The sequence below is a fragment of the Heptranchias perlo genome, chromosome 23 (genome assembly GCF_035084215.1).
Source record: "Heptranchias perlo isolate sHepPer1 chromosome 23, sHepPer1.hap1, whole genome shotgun sequence".
NCBI lineage: Eukaryota > Metazoa > Chordata > Chondrichthyes > Hexanchiformes > Hexanchidae > Heptranchias > Heptranchias perlo.
The window spans coordinates 5,052,364-5,067,438 of NC_090347.1; the positions used below are offsets into that span (position 1 = coordinate 5,052,364).

At 42.5% G+C, this 15,075-nt stretch overlaps 1 protein-coding gene and 1 long non-coding RNA gene across 3 annotated transcripts in view; one reads left to right on the plus strand and one right to left on the minus strand.

Annotated features, from left to right (window-relative positions):
* LOC137341033 (uncharacterized) overlaps nucleotides 1-5,190 on the plus strand; it is a 42,312-nt gene extending 37,122 nt beyond the window's left edge. The window contains exon 6 of the long non-coding RNA XR_010966942.1: nucleotides 2,179-5,190. This is a non-coding gene — a long non-coding RNA (uncharacterized lncRNA). The remainder of the gene's footprint in view (nucleotides 1-2,178) is intronic.
* The window catches only part of LOC137341032 (serine/threonine-protein kinase/endoribonuclease IRE1-like), an 85,352-nt gene continuing 73,318 nt past the window's right edge, over nucleotides 3,042-15,075 (minus strand). For both annotated transcript variants that reach the window (XM_068003876.1, XM_068003875.1), the window contains exons 19-22: nucleotides 13,524-13,651; nucleotides 11,254-11,377; nucleotides 10,523-10,590; nucleotides 3,042-7,213 (exon numbers count right to left, since the gene is read on the minus strand). In XM_068003876.1, coding sequence (XP_067859977.1) covers nucleotides 6,992-7,213; nucleotides 10,523-10,590; nucleotides 11,254-11,377; nucleotides 13,524-13,651 — 542 coding nt within the window. In that variant the 3' untranslated portion in view covers nucleotides 3,042-6,991. The remainder of the gene's footprint in view (nucleotides 7,214-10,522; nucleotides 10,591-11,253; nucleotides 11,378-13,523; nucleotides 13,652-15,075) is intronic.

Genomic DNA, 15,075 nt, shown 5'->3' on the forward strand with positions numbered 1-15,075 from the left:
GACTAATTTGAAGCATTATGGGGAAAAAACTGGGGAGTGGGACTAAATTGGGCAGCTCTTCCAAAGCCGGCATAGGCACGGCAAGCTAAATTGCCCCCTTCCGTGCTGTAAGATTCTACACATAATGTACCAGTCAGCTACCACTGGCTGTAAACCTGAAAACCAGCAACACTTAATATATCTGAAAAAAAAACACATACCAGAAAAGGCCTCAGATCTGTGTAGAGGCGAGAGAGGTAGCAGATCTCTGACTTGGAGTCTAACCTCTAAAGATCATAAGACTATATGAGATAGGAGCAGGAGTAGGCCATTCGGCCCCTCGAGCCTGCTCTGCCATTTAATGAGATCATGGCTGATCTGATTTTTACCTCAACTCCACTTTCCCACCCTTTCCCCATATCCTTCGACTCCCTTGCTGATCAAAAATTTGTCTAACTCAGCCTTGAATGTATTCAATGACTCAGCCTCTACAGCTTTTTGGGGCAAAGAATCACAACCCTCTGGGAGAAGAAATTCCTCCTCATTTCCATCTTAAATGGGCGACCCCTTATTCTGAGACTATGCCCCCTAGTTTTAGATTCCCCCATGAGGGGTAACATCCTCTCAGCATTTACCCTATAGAGTCCCCTCAGAATCTTGTATGTTTCAAGAAGATCTCCTCTCATTCTTCTAAACTCCAATGAGTATAGACTGTTCAATCTTTCCTCATAAGACAACCCTTCCATGCCCGGAATCAACCTAGTGAACCTTCTCTGAACTGCCTCCAATGCAAGTATGTCCTTCCTTAAATAAGGGTACCAGAACTGTACGCAGTACTCCAGGTGTGGTCTCACCAGCACCCTGTACAGTTGTAGCTTTTATACTCCATCCCTCTAGAAATAAAGGCCAATATTCCATTTGCCTTCCGGATTACCTGCTGCACCTGTATGTTGACTTTTTGTGTTTCGTGTACGAGGACACCCAGATCCCTCTGTACCGCAGCATTTTGTAGTATTTCTCCATTCAAATAATATTTTGCTTTTTTATTTTTCCTCCCAAAGTGGATGACTTTACATTTTCCCACATTATATTCCATCTGCCAAATTTTTGCCCTTTCGCTTAACCTGTCAATATCCCTTTGCAGACACTTTGTGTCCTCATCACAACTTGCTTTTCCACCTATACTTAAAGAGTGACATCTACTGCACTCAAATTAAAGTACCTGTAATCCGCTTTTCTTAGTTACTGTGAGTAACTCTCCCACTGTGACAGCTCACACATAAGAGGAGGAAATGTTGAATTTGAGGGCATAGGTCTTAGGAACAGGAGTAGGCCATTCAGACCCTTGAGCCTGTTCCGTCATTCAATTAGAAGGAATCTTACAACACCAGGTTATAGTCCAACAGTTTTATTTGAAAATCACAAGCTTTCGGAGGCTTCCTCCTCCTCACTCACCTGACGAAGGAGAAAGCCTCCGAAAGCTTGTGATTTTCAAATAAAACTGTTGGACTATAACCTGGTGTTGTAAGATTCCTTACATTTGTCCACCCCAGTCCATCACCGGCATCTCCACATCATGGTCATTCAATTAGAACATGGCTGATTTGTACCTCAACTCCACTTACCCATCTTTGATCCATATCCCTTGATACCCTTACCCAACAAAAATCTGTCAATCTTGAAAGCTTCAACTAACACACCCTCCACAGCCCATTGGGGGAGAGTTCCAGATTTCCACCATCCTGTGTGTGAAAATGTGCTTTCTGATTTCACTGCTGAATGGCCTGGCTCTAATTTTAAGATTATGCCCCATTTATATTAAAAACTATTAAGACCAGCCAAACTATTGTCTGTCTTAATAGTCGAGGCAGTGGAGCTTGCTAAAGATATATGGGATGGTTAATATTGCTGCCCCGAAGGAGCGTACTTGTCTATGGTTAACCCAAACATTAGCTAATGTACAAATATAAAGGATGCACGGATTCCTTCTGTACGTAACAGTCTGTAATAAACCAGTGGAAGGTTGGAGAATAAAGGGTGATGGTGCCAGGGCAGGAGAGAAAGGTTTGTTACTTTAAAAGCAGCTTAATGCGCAGGCGTCAACACCTGCACCACATAAAAATCAAAGTTACAATCAGCTTTAAACATCTTTTTGTTTTATTCTGCGATTTTAGTCAGTTTTGTTAATATTTTTTTCAGCACCAAGTGATGACAATCCAGACGCATGGACTTAAAAGTTTTACTGTGCTGGATACAGTGAAGAATTTTGATTTTACTGAAATATCCTCAGGTTAATGATTAGCTGCACTAACATTAATTCAGCTCCCTCACACTGTTGGGCTCAGTAACTCTGTTGCCTGCACTCTAAAATGCTAGGATAAGAAATAATGAGCAACAGTAAAAGTCCATCATGTCATTTCCTTTTTCAGAGATCAGCCCTACCAACCTGCCTTATCTATACATTCACCAAAAACATGTGTAAGTGCCTCTTGAACCTATACTGTCTACTTCAATGGCCTTTCCTAGTAACTTACTTCACAAATCCATTACTTTTTGGGTGAAATCATTCCACCTGATTTCTGTTCCAATTTTTAAAAAAATTAGACTAGTCTTCCCTGGTATTTTGACCCTTAACATTGTGAACAATTTATCTCAATTTACTTGGTCAACTTCCTTCATAATCTTGAAAGCTTCAGTTAGACCAGCTAAAAGTCTTCTCTCAGAGAAAACAAGCCCAACTTTAACCTTTTCTTATAAGGTAAATCAATGATGCTCAGAATCATCTTTCCCAGTTGCCTCCAAAGCTTCTGAAGGACAATACCATCCATCCATGATTAGACAACAGTTCTCCAGATGGGGCCAGCCCAACACCATCTTTCAATAATCAGTTTGAAAAACTCAGATGGACTGCACAAAAGTTTAATGTTGGTGATAATTCCTTGTAGCTATTTGATTCTTAAGATGGGCCCTGTTGGTGAGTCAGTGTCTTTAAGTAACGTCAACTTGCCATACACATTTCAGTTAAATAACAGGTGCCATCACCTACAAGCCACAAACAGACATGATATTTTAATATTTATTGCATTAACCCAGAGGGATAGTAAAAAAAAATTACATTCCCAGTATTTTAAAGCATGATTTACCATTGGAATCTTCCAGGCTCAAGACATGTATTTCATAAATAATAGGTCCCAGTAAAAAGAGCATTGTTCTACAGTTGTTGCCTATTCCTTGCACACATCCTGAATCATTAATGCTTTTCAAAATGTATCTAAAGCCATGTTACATATGTACAGACTGTGGACTTTTTTCAGGATCAAACATGTACTTTATCACTGGCCCTTGCAGCCAGATGATAACCATTTTGTCATAATTGCTACTATATCTTCTCCTCAGCAACTGATACAATCTTTACAAAACAGTTATTGCATATCATTGGCGGACTTCATACAACGTATCCATAAGCTCAGTACACTTCACACAACAGTTGGTCCAGAGTGATTAACACCCTATCTCTCGGCACTGGCAGTTAATGAACTTGTGGTTTAGGGAGTCACCAGAATATCTCAGTTCTCTTACTGCCCACAACTCCATCAGCTTAGCTGTTTTTCTGTACAGATCCATCACCTCATTCACAGCATCTAAATGCACTCAATCGAACAATGTCCAATTATTATTTTTGGGGGTAGGCCAAGACTAGATTAAGTATCGTTTACTGTAAACAGTTTCCACCGAAATAGCTAACTGATGGCAGCAGGTCACATCAGTAGGGCACCCCCCGTTTTACTACCTTTGGTTTCAAGCACCACTAACTTACAGACATTTCAATAAAAGCACTTTGGCTGGACGAAATCGGAATTTGCTATTTGTGAAAGAAAAAAAGTTAAACATTGTAGCATATCTCAGTGTATCTTTAATTTAGGGAAATGAGATGCTAATTGTTTTTAAATAATCAGTACTTGCTGCTGTTATTTTATAGTGAATACAATTAGCACTGGATAAGAGCTGACAATTCCCCCAAATCTGATACCGTGCAGCTCATTTATATTACAGTGTTAACTCCTGTATGTACAGTTTTCAGGATATGCCCAATGTAGCAGAAGAGCAAACAGCAGACAGAATAAGGTGTGCCAGAATTAAATTTAGTGCCCTAAATGTTGAATGGCATCTTGTACAAGTTATGCAACACTCTGCTAATGGCATGTTGCACCAGTTAGGATACTTGCAAATAATGGAATTCATCACATGGGGAATTAAGAGTGTGACCCCACGTACAATTTGATGGTACAGTGCATTAGAGATCTAATGTTCTATAGCACCAGGCACCCTCATTTTTGTAAAAAATCAGTTTCAATTATTCTTGCACTTTAAAAATAGAATTAATTAACTAGACTTGTGAACAAATCACTTTCCAAGTAGAAAATGGTGTGCATGTGTACAGAAGTGAATTCAGCCAATGTGCCATGCTGATGCTGTGACTGGGTGGGTGAGCACCAGGCTGCAGATTCTTTCTGGATAGAGGGTCTAGGATAGGTCAACTGGCCTTCCTCATCTGTATCTTGTGAACACAGGAACATAGGTACAAGAGGAGGCCATTCAGCCCCTCAGGCCTGTTCTGTCATTCAATTAGATCATGGTTGATCTGTACCTCAATTCCATTCACCATATTGTTTGATACCCTTAGCTAACAAAAATCTGTCGATCTCAGTCTTGAAATGCCAGGTATCCTTAAAAGAACTCACTGTGGTTAAAGACTGGAATTGACCTGATGTCAGTGAGAGTACTGTAACTGATCAGGAATGGGATTGACACTTGGAACAACAAATGGAAAGCTGCAGCGGTGTTTTTGGGGCTTGTTTGCGACGAGTGAAATGGATTTGAAAAGTGCACTTTGATTGTTTAAATCACAATTCCTAATGACTTCAGAATGGAAATCATGAGTCACCAGCAATTCAGATTCATGGCGTACATCCCAAAAGTAAACATTGTGTTTAAGGAACTGTATCAACTGTTTAAAGCCAGCTTCTGCACGCGGCCAGGCTGATGTATTGCATTAAACTTGATGGCAGATCAAACATTTTAGTGCAAATGCCAAAATAAAAAAGAATGAAACTTAATCACATTTCAAACATTTTGTTTTAAAAAGTGATGGCAATGCTGGTTATTTTTGCCACTTCTTTCACACCCAGCAGAAACATCCACCTCATCCTACCCTGCAGACACAAACAAATTCAAACCAAAGATGGAGACAAGTGCCCTAAAATAAGCTTTGAACACACATTAAACGTTGAAAAGACAAAACTATCACTCACCAGATATAAAGGTAACCCCGCCCCCCCCAATAAATAAATAAGTTACTGCTTTCAATTATCAGCACATTAAAAAAGATTCTTTGACAATTAAATCATAGGCTGCACTGTCCAGTGAGATAATGATTTTTCCTTGTAAGCACCAAATACTGAGCTTTTACCACAAGCACACATTTTCGATAAATAGGCTTAAATTAAATGCAACATTTCATGCCACATCAGCGCTGTAATAGGAGTTCCAGCCTGCATGTTCCCTACATGAGTCTATGATCATGGCCCTGTCAGGGAAGCATTAAGCAGAGCCCTGGTACTTAATCCATAGGATGGGAATTTTACATTGAGGGTTGGACACACAACTGCTTCCATCACCCTTCCCACTGCCCAGATCGACAGCGGTGGGGGACCTGCAATAATGTCACATGCCTGCCTGCTATCTCAGATCAGAATTAATGCGTAGCGAGGGTGGAGGATGAAATAGGAAAGTACGAGGAGGGAGAAATGATTTAATGCCACATAAGTTTCACCTGTAAAGACAATGGTCTAGATCTTTCACTCAAGTTAGACAGGAAGTGCAACAGGAGATAATCCACTGGCTCTGCAATTCCCAGAACATCTCGGCACAAAATACATCTGCCATATATTGTAATAATAGGCAAAGGACGGAAATACAGACAATCTATTCTGTATATTTTGTGCCAATTTATCAGACATGTGGACTGTTCAAGTGTGTGGGTAAAACACTGGAAATAAGAGAGATTAATCTGCAACATGTAAACCTGGTAATTGATGCTCAGTTTTTGGACTTTAAGATGAAAAAACATTTATATTGCAAACACAGAACAGTGACATAAAGCTACAAATACCAGACTTCTATTTTGGACAGTGTCCCAGTATAAAAGCCTGCTCATGCAGGTCTGAAAGCACAGCTTTCAACGGTCCTTTTTTTGTGTGGATAATCACTCTCTCACTGATTAACTATCATTCATTCTTCACTTTCCTGTATATGGGGATTGAATCCATTATATTTTGTCTTACTGCTGTTTCAGTACCCACAGACCAGGGAACGCTATGGGTCACAATACTGTGCTAATTTGATTGAATATTTCGCCCTTTTGATATGGGTGAACTAATCCACAGATTGGTGTACCAGCTGCTCTAATCTTTATAACAAGAATCAAACTGACTTGGCATAATTTTGCCAACCATAACCAAAAAAACTTCGCACCACGCAAACCTGGCCAGCATCGGAGAACGAACAAGTTGCTCTGTATTTCAGGCTTACAGCATGGTTGATCATCTCTTCTGAAGATTACTTTAAAAAAATTTTCCCTGAAACATGAAAGAGTACAACATGCCCATGACGGTGCAGGAGTGGTGTCACCATGACTTTTCTTACTTTTTAAAAAAAACCTATTTTTTTTCCTGTGAGGAAAATACTTTCTTGTATTAAAAACATTGTGGCAGTCAGACTGCAGTTCCATAAATTGGAAAACCACATCTACACTTTGCCTCAGCTTATCCTGCACATCATTTGCAGCTTTCATAAGGCACTTAAGCAGTAGTTTGGCGACTTCTTCGTTCCGTAAATGTCTGTCTGCCAAACGTAGTCTCTTTGTACTTGCTGTGCAAGTTCTTACAAGGCCCTGTGGCTGGAATGCATTTTGGAAATAAACAATGTCCCTTTTGACCTTCTGTCCTTTGGTTTATATAAAGCTGTCAGTGACCGACAGGGCTAAATGTCTCGGTTCTGCTGCCTCCTGGTAGTAGTAAGGATGAAACAGTCTCTCCGGGCTGCAGATTTGCATCGCACAATACGTGTGGAGTAATAGATGGGGGAAACGGGAAGTAAAATAGCGAACAAACTCATCTGGGACTGAGCCCAAAGTTTCTTGCACTTCCTCAGGCAATTCCCTGTAGTGGTGTTTCTGAAAATATAACAGGCAAAATATGTAAAAGACATACGAGATAAAGAATCAAACATTTCCCTGCACTTTCATAAGGGTGTCTCCACCTTCTAAAACCTTTCAGTAAAATAGCTCACCGTAACAAAAATATTTTGTCAAATCACCTGCTACTTTGCAATCAATCAAATAGTCAGATTTAAAGCCTGGGTAACTTTCCAGTCACCACAATGAGGCGATTTCAACAAAGAAACTACCAAACTTCATGACATTGAGAAACAAATCAAAAAAAGGATCTTAAACTGTTGTTTATCAAATGATTTGAAAGATGAGTGCAGGGATACAGTCATTTCTCCACTAATCTGCCAGTCCTAACCAGGTTGCTGTTTGGAGACCATACTCTCACAGGAACAGAAGGACATCACCAAGCCTCAGACTCACACACTTCCGAGCTCCTTCCAGCCCCTTCTCCTCAGGAGATATGTGGCCTCTTGAAGACCAGACACTGGAAAAAAGGGGAGGGGGGGGGTGGAAGAGCCTGGGGGAATGTTTTAAGAGCAACAGACCCACACCATCTACAAATCATTGAAATATAAAAGTGATCAAAGTGCCATTAAACTCTATTAATCATCATTTAATATTTAAAACTTTTTGCCCCAAGGTTCCACTCCTTTAGTCATTATTAGCCATTCGGCCCAATGTGGCGGCTCTTTGAAAGAGCTATCCGATTAGTCCCACTCCCCTGCTCTTTCCCCATAGCCCTGCAAATTTTTCCACCTCAAGTATTTATCCAATTCCCTTTTAAAAGTTACTATTGAATCTGCTTCCATCATCATTTCAGGCCGTGCATTTCAGATCATAACAACTTGCTGCGTAATTTTTTTCCTCATGTCGCCTCTGGCTCTTTTGTCGATCACCGTAAATCTGTGTCCTCTGGTTACCGACCCTCCTGCCACTATTAACAGTTTCTCCTTATTTACTCTATCAAAACCCTTCATAGGTATGAACACCTCTATCAAATCTCCCCATTGTGCGCAGTTCTGGTCACCACATTACAGGAAGGACGTAATTGCTCTGGAGAGAGTGTAGAGAAGATTTACAAGAATGTTTCCAGGGCTTGAAAATTGCAGCTACGAGGAGAGATTGGATAGGACAGGGTTGTTTTCCTTGGAGCAGAGGAGGTCGAGGGGAGACTTGATTGAGGTGTACAAAATTATGAGGGGCCCAGATAGAGTAGACGGGAAGTACTTGTTTCCCCTAGCGGAGAGTTCAAGAACTAGAGAACATAGATTTAAGCTGATTGGCGGAAGGATTAGAGGGGACATGAGGAAAAACTTTTTTTACCCAGAGGGTGGTGGGTGTATGGAATTCGCTGCCCAAATTGGTGGTAGAGGCAGGGGCTCTCAACTCTTTTAAAAAGTACCTGGACCTGCACCTAAAGTGCTGTAAGCTGCAGGGCTACGGACCGAGTGCCGGAAGGTGAGATTAGAATGGGCACCTGGTTGTTCTTCGAGCCGGCACGGACACGATGGGCCGAATGGCCCCCTTCTGTGCTGTATCTTTTTTATGGTTCTAACCTTCTCTGCTCTAAGGAGAACAACCCCAACTTCTCTAAGTCTCTCTATGTAACTGAAATCGTTCATCCCCAATACCATTCTAGCAAATCTCCTTTGCAACCTCTCCAAGGCCTTGACATCCTTCCTGAAGTGTGGTGTCCACAACTGGACACAAAACTCCTACTGGGGGCCTAACCAGTGATTTGAAAAGGTTTAGCTTCCTGATTACAGAGGATGGCCTGGAGATCTGCTTCTGAAATCTTTGCCAATGGTACTCTACAATTAGTCTGCCGCCATGAACATGTTAAGATCAGGATGACTGGCTCGGTCATGTTCTATCCCACCCTTTGTAGAAGTGCTGCTCTCGGTTCAGTCCCTTCCCCACAGGGTTACATTTAAAGTCAGATTTTGTCATGGGGAACATCGGACACTTAACTGCCATAGTTGACAAACATGTTAAAACCATAGGAAATTAGCACTTTGGAGTGGAATAGGAGAGGAGACAAAGATTACTAGAAAAACTGATGAGTTCTTCATGCCTTTACAGCACCCAAAAAGTTAGACAAATTAAATGAGGTTCCTGGATTATAAACCAGGGTTGCAATTCCATGAGTGCTCTGATAGGCTTTTCTTAACTCAACAGCACCAACAGTACTGCACAACTGCTGCTTGCAACAGAGACATCATCGGTCGATTATTGTCAGAGCTCCTGTGACTGACCTCCACACCTGTTTATCAGGCAGCGACCTGAACTCTGGCGTTATGTTTCGGACTGTCCATGGCTGCTCTTTCAATGACCCATATCCTCTCCATCACCAAGATCGCTTGCTTCCACCTCCGTAGCATCGCCCGTCTCTGCCCCTGCCTCAGCTCATCTGATGCTGAATCCCTCATCCATGCCATTGTTACCTCTAGGCTCGACTACTCCAGTGCTCTCCTGGCCGGCCTCCCATCTTCCACCCATAAACTTCAGCTCATCCAAAACTCACACTAAGTCCCGTTCTCCCATTGCCCCTGTACTCGCTGACCTACGTTGCTCCCGATCCGGGAATGCCTCGCTTTTAAAATTCTCATCCTCGTGTTCAAAGCCCTCCATGGCCCTCGCCCCTCCCTATCTCTGTAACCTCCTCCAGCCCTACAACCCTCCGAGATCTCTGCACTCCTTCAATTCTGGTCTCTTGCGCATGACCGATTTTAATCGCTCCACCATTGGCGGCCGTGCCTTCAGATGCCTGGGCCCTAAGCTCTAGAATTCCCTCCCTAAACCTCTCCACCTCTCTCTCCTCCTTTAAGATGCTCCTTAAAATCTACCTCTTTGACCAATCTTTTGGTCACCTGTCCTAATATCTCCTTATGTGGCTCGGTGTCAAATTTTGTTTGATAATCACTCCTGTGAAGCGCCTTGGGACGTTTTACTACATTAAAGGCGCTATATAAATGTAAGTTGTTGTTGACTTGTTAGATACTGCAGCTGTGTCACAGCTTGCAGGCTGTGGATGCCATTGGCTAGTTCAAGGATTAGTTCATCTGCCTTTTGATGGCATTTCCTCTATCGAGGGTCCCACTCCCCTCCTCCAGGCGCTCAACCGCCTGAAGCCTTTGGCATTTTCTGGAGATGGCCAGGTTTCTGGTCCTTAGTATTTTGACCAGTCAGAGGTGGCACCTCACCTGACTGGCAGACATAACTGCAATAATTCAGATTTGCAGCATTTCGCATTGATATGAGCCATTTTATTACAGATAACAGTAGCAATACTTGAAGAACTGGTGCAGTTACCTTATTCCTCATTGCACGCAGCAGGTCTCGTACTGAGCTCCCTTTGTACGATCGGAATTTTCTAAGATCTATAAAGAGAAAGTTATTTTGAGATGAAACACTGGCCACATACAGTTGTGTTTAGCACCCTGGCCAAAGGCTAGTGAACCTCATTCACTGAAGGGAATAGAGATCAGAGGACAAATGGAGAATGGGGGTTGAGCTTATGCAGTCAGATCTTCAACAACAGACACTGAGAGCAGAGTAGGGTGGTTAGATGCAGGTTCACAGACAGCAACATTTCAAGACATCAGGGACAAGACATTCCTTTACAAATAACTGGTTAGGCCTCAGCTGGAGTATTGAGTCCAATTCTTGGCAGCACATTTTAGGAAGGATGTCAAGGCCTTGGAGAGGGTGCAGAGGAGATTTACTGGGAGAGATACAGGATAAATTACCAAAGATTTACGCAAATTATATATAAAAAAAATCTTATTCCCCCTAGTCTGAGCTAGGTGATGTAAAACAGTAACTTCATTACCAGTTTGTTTTCTATAACCTTTGTTTAAAATAAAAACTTACAGGATAGTAAAAATTAACAAGTTACTGGAGCCAATAACAGAGAAATGATTTTGAACAACGACCTCCAATCCCACTAACGGGGGTCAGTAGTTATCTGTAAAACACTCGTGCGGATGAATCAGCACAACTTCAGTCAACCAGTTACAGCAGAACCCGCCTGATGAGCCTACCTGTCTGCAGGGGGACGGTGATGTGTTCCTTCCAGTCACCTTGAACGACACTTCGCCCTCCTCTCTCCAGTTCTCTTACTATTGGCCCAACCAGAGGCTCCTTCTCGATTCGATCACTGATATCCTGTAACGATTAATCCAAAATTACTTGACCCTGGCATGAATTCCCAGTCGTTCTGCGTATCTGCTGTAACAGGCGTGGAATCTTTCAGGTTTATAGATTTCAATGATGTACATTTTCTGCAGAATAAGAGACTTGCCGTTAACCTTTACACTCACTGTTTAAAGAATTAAACGGCCCTCCTCTCCACGATAGCTCGTGGGTACACGCACCATCTGGGTTGGTACTGAGCCAGACAGAAAAAGCTCCCTGTCTGTGCAGTTAGCTGGTCTCAGCTGGAGGTAGTGGAGGTTCTACAATTGAGCTCAATATCCCCAAGCCAGGGAGGGAGAGGGAAATAAAAACTGGCCAATGTTCCTGCTCACTGTCTAATGCCCACCTCGCCTTCCCGATGGAAGTGCACAGGACTCTGGGTAAGGACAGGATTAGGTTCAGTTCTGATGGCCCCCATGGTGGAATAGCACATCAATGTACATGCTTACACTAGTTGAATTGCCATTTGGGTAATGTACTGGAAGACAACAAGAGTTACTGCCTTCAAGAGAGCAGAGATGGGGAGAAAACTAATGGGGTGAAGAGAGAAATAAAACAGATCAGTCTGCAGAATGACATGGTACCTGACGATGCTGAACAGCCTCTGGGGTTCACACTCTTAACAGCCAATGGGAAATCCCTTTAAAATGTCTAAGATTCTTCCCCAACCATTAAATGTGCATAAAACTCGTGTCACTCATGGTGGATTGGAGGTTTAGAGTCAGTATTTCCACTATTCAAACAGAATAGTGCAGCTTGACTGTGCGACAGTTATTTCTCCAGTTTTAATATCTTATTGCTAAGACCTAAAAAGTTACATTGAGTTACATCGAAACTGCAGCACAGAAACAGGCCATTCGGTCCAACTGGTCTATGCCGGTGTTTATGCTCCACACGAGCCTCCTCCCTCCCTACTTCATCTAACACCATCAGCATATCCTCCTATTCCTTTCTCCCCCATGTGCTTCCCCTTAAATCCATCTATTCTTTTCGCCTCAACTACTCCTTGTGGGAGTGAGTTCCACATTCTCACCACTCTCTGGGTAAAGAAGTTTCTCCTGAATTCCCTATTGGATTTATTAGTGACTATCTTATATTTATGGCCTCCAGTTCTGGTCTCCCCCACAAGTCAAAACATTTTCTCTAAGTCTACCCTATCAAACCCTTTCATAATCATAAAGACCTCAATTAGGTCACCCCTCAATCTTCTCTTTTCTAGAGATCCGAGTGTTATAGTGACAGACCTGTACCCACCAGTACTGTACCCCAGTTATACAGTGACAGACCTGTACCCACCAGTACTGTACCCCAGTTATACAGTGACAGACCTGTACCCACCAGAACTGTACCCCAGTTATACAGTGACAGACCTGTACCCACCATACTGTACCCCAGTTATACAGTGACAGACCTGTACCCACCAGTACTGTACCCCAGTTATACAGTGACAGACCTGTACCCACCATACTGTACCCCAGTTATACAGTGACAGACCTGTACCCACCAGTACTGTACCCCAGTTATACAGTGACAGACCTGTACCCACCAGTACTGTACCCCAGTTATACAGTGACAGACCTGTACCCACCAGTACTGTACCCCAGTTATACAGTGACAGACCTGTACCCACCAGTACTGTACCCCAGTTATACAGTGACAGACCTGTACCCACCAGTACTGTACCCCAGTTATACAGTGACAGACCTGTACCCACCAGTACTGTACCCGTTATACAATGACAGACTTGTACCCACCAGTACTGTACTCCAGTTATAGGAAAACACTTAACATGTAATCAAAAACAGAAGAGTGATTTGAACACAGTCATAGTGAGGACACTAGCCCAGAAAAGGAATGGTGAATTGGCAAAGAATTTGCAATTCGACCCCTCTCTCAACAAAAAGACTGGCACAGGACAAACTATTTTGAAAATGCAGGGAAGGAAAAAAAACTCCATAAGGAACATGCTGATCCCATGAATTTAACTTCCCTGCAAATAGCCCTTTGCTGAATCCACAGTATAAAGCAGGTTGCAGCAAAGGAAATGATTAGCAGCAGCCCCTGAAGACAACACCAGCAAGGGATTCTGTGTTGGTTAAATGAAAAATAAGCAAACCTGGAAAAACTGAAGCTGTTTTTCAAGGCTCCAAAAGAAAGGATTTTTCAGCATGCATTTTGCAGACGGGCGTTTCTGAGGGTCCATGTTTATCATCTCCTGAATTAGGTCATGAGCAATAATATCCTCTAGAAAGAGAAACAGTGAATTACTGATAAATTCATCACAGTGTTCAAGAAACAAACAATCTCCTCCGGTAGCTGTATTACTGGGGGAGAGGGGCATGTGGCTCGGAGATGGAAATAGCAACGATACAATCTCCCTAACGAGCATTCGACTCCTGATCAGAAGATAACAGGGGAAGGGGTCAAGTCCCAGAGCTGCTCATCACTCCAATCCATCAACATTAAACCAGAAGAGTTTAAAACCTGTTCTAGATGGGGCTGGTAAACGGCAGCCACGTTTCATGTCTGTAGGGTGGAGAGGGGAGAATGGGAGAGTCGTACAGCAGCGCTGAGGGAGGGCATGAAACCCACTCAGAGTCAGATCATGCGATTATCTTGACTGTGCAATGTCAAAAGGGCAATAACTCTGATTTGGAGAAAAGCATCCGGCTATACACAGAATTTACAGCATAGAAACAGGCCATTCAGCCCAACTGTTCTGTGCCGGTATTTATGCTCCACACGAGCCTCATCCCATCATGCTTCATTGAACCCTGTCAGCATATCCTTCTGTTCCTTTCTCCCTCGTGTTTATCCAGCTTCCCCTTAAATGCATCTGTGCTATTTGCCTCAATTACTCCTTGCGGTAGCGAGTTCCATATTCTCACCACTCTCTGGGACATTTTACTATGTTAAAGGCACTATATAAATGCAAGTTGTTCTTGTTGCATTTAAGAAGTTTCTCCTGAATTCCTTATTGGATTTATAAGTGATTATCTTATATTTATGACCTCTAGTTACAATGCTGGCTCCATTCTTCCTCTCTTCCTTCTATTTCACTTCCCGCAATAGTTTCCTCTATCAATATTACTGATTTAAACAAATTTGGAAGTTTACAGTTAGAGACAAGTAAAATCAATACCAATGATTTACTGTATTGAAACAGCGGCTAAGTGGTAATTGTGTATTAACCTTTTTGGGTTGGGGCTGGAGTTGAGCCCGGCATTGTGTGCATCGCAACGTCACAAACTATCAAAACAATTAAATGTTTTGATACAATTTTTATAGTCATGGATTAGGCCTGCAAACGAGACCGGTTTACCATATAATTTTTCATGATTTCAAAGAACGGGTGTGATCAGCAACAACAGGAACGAAGCAGGAAGGGAGGGAGCCTTTCAATAAAACAGATTGTTCTCATCTGTGGTAAATTACCGCAAGATCCAGCGTGTCTCAGGTTAAAAGTCAGAGATGAGGCAGCCAGCCAGCGAGACTGGGTGTGAGGGAGCATTAGAAAGGGAGCCTAGATGATTAGCTGTTTTCTCAGCTTGAGACTAAGCCCACGTCTAATGTTTTGGCTCTTGATGGCTGTTGTCGGATTTGCCCTTTTCACCCTACGAGGTAAGTGCCTAACCTCTGCTTAGAGATTTGGGAAATCACGTGTACAA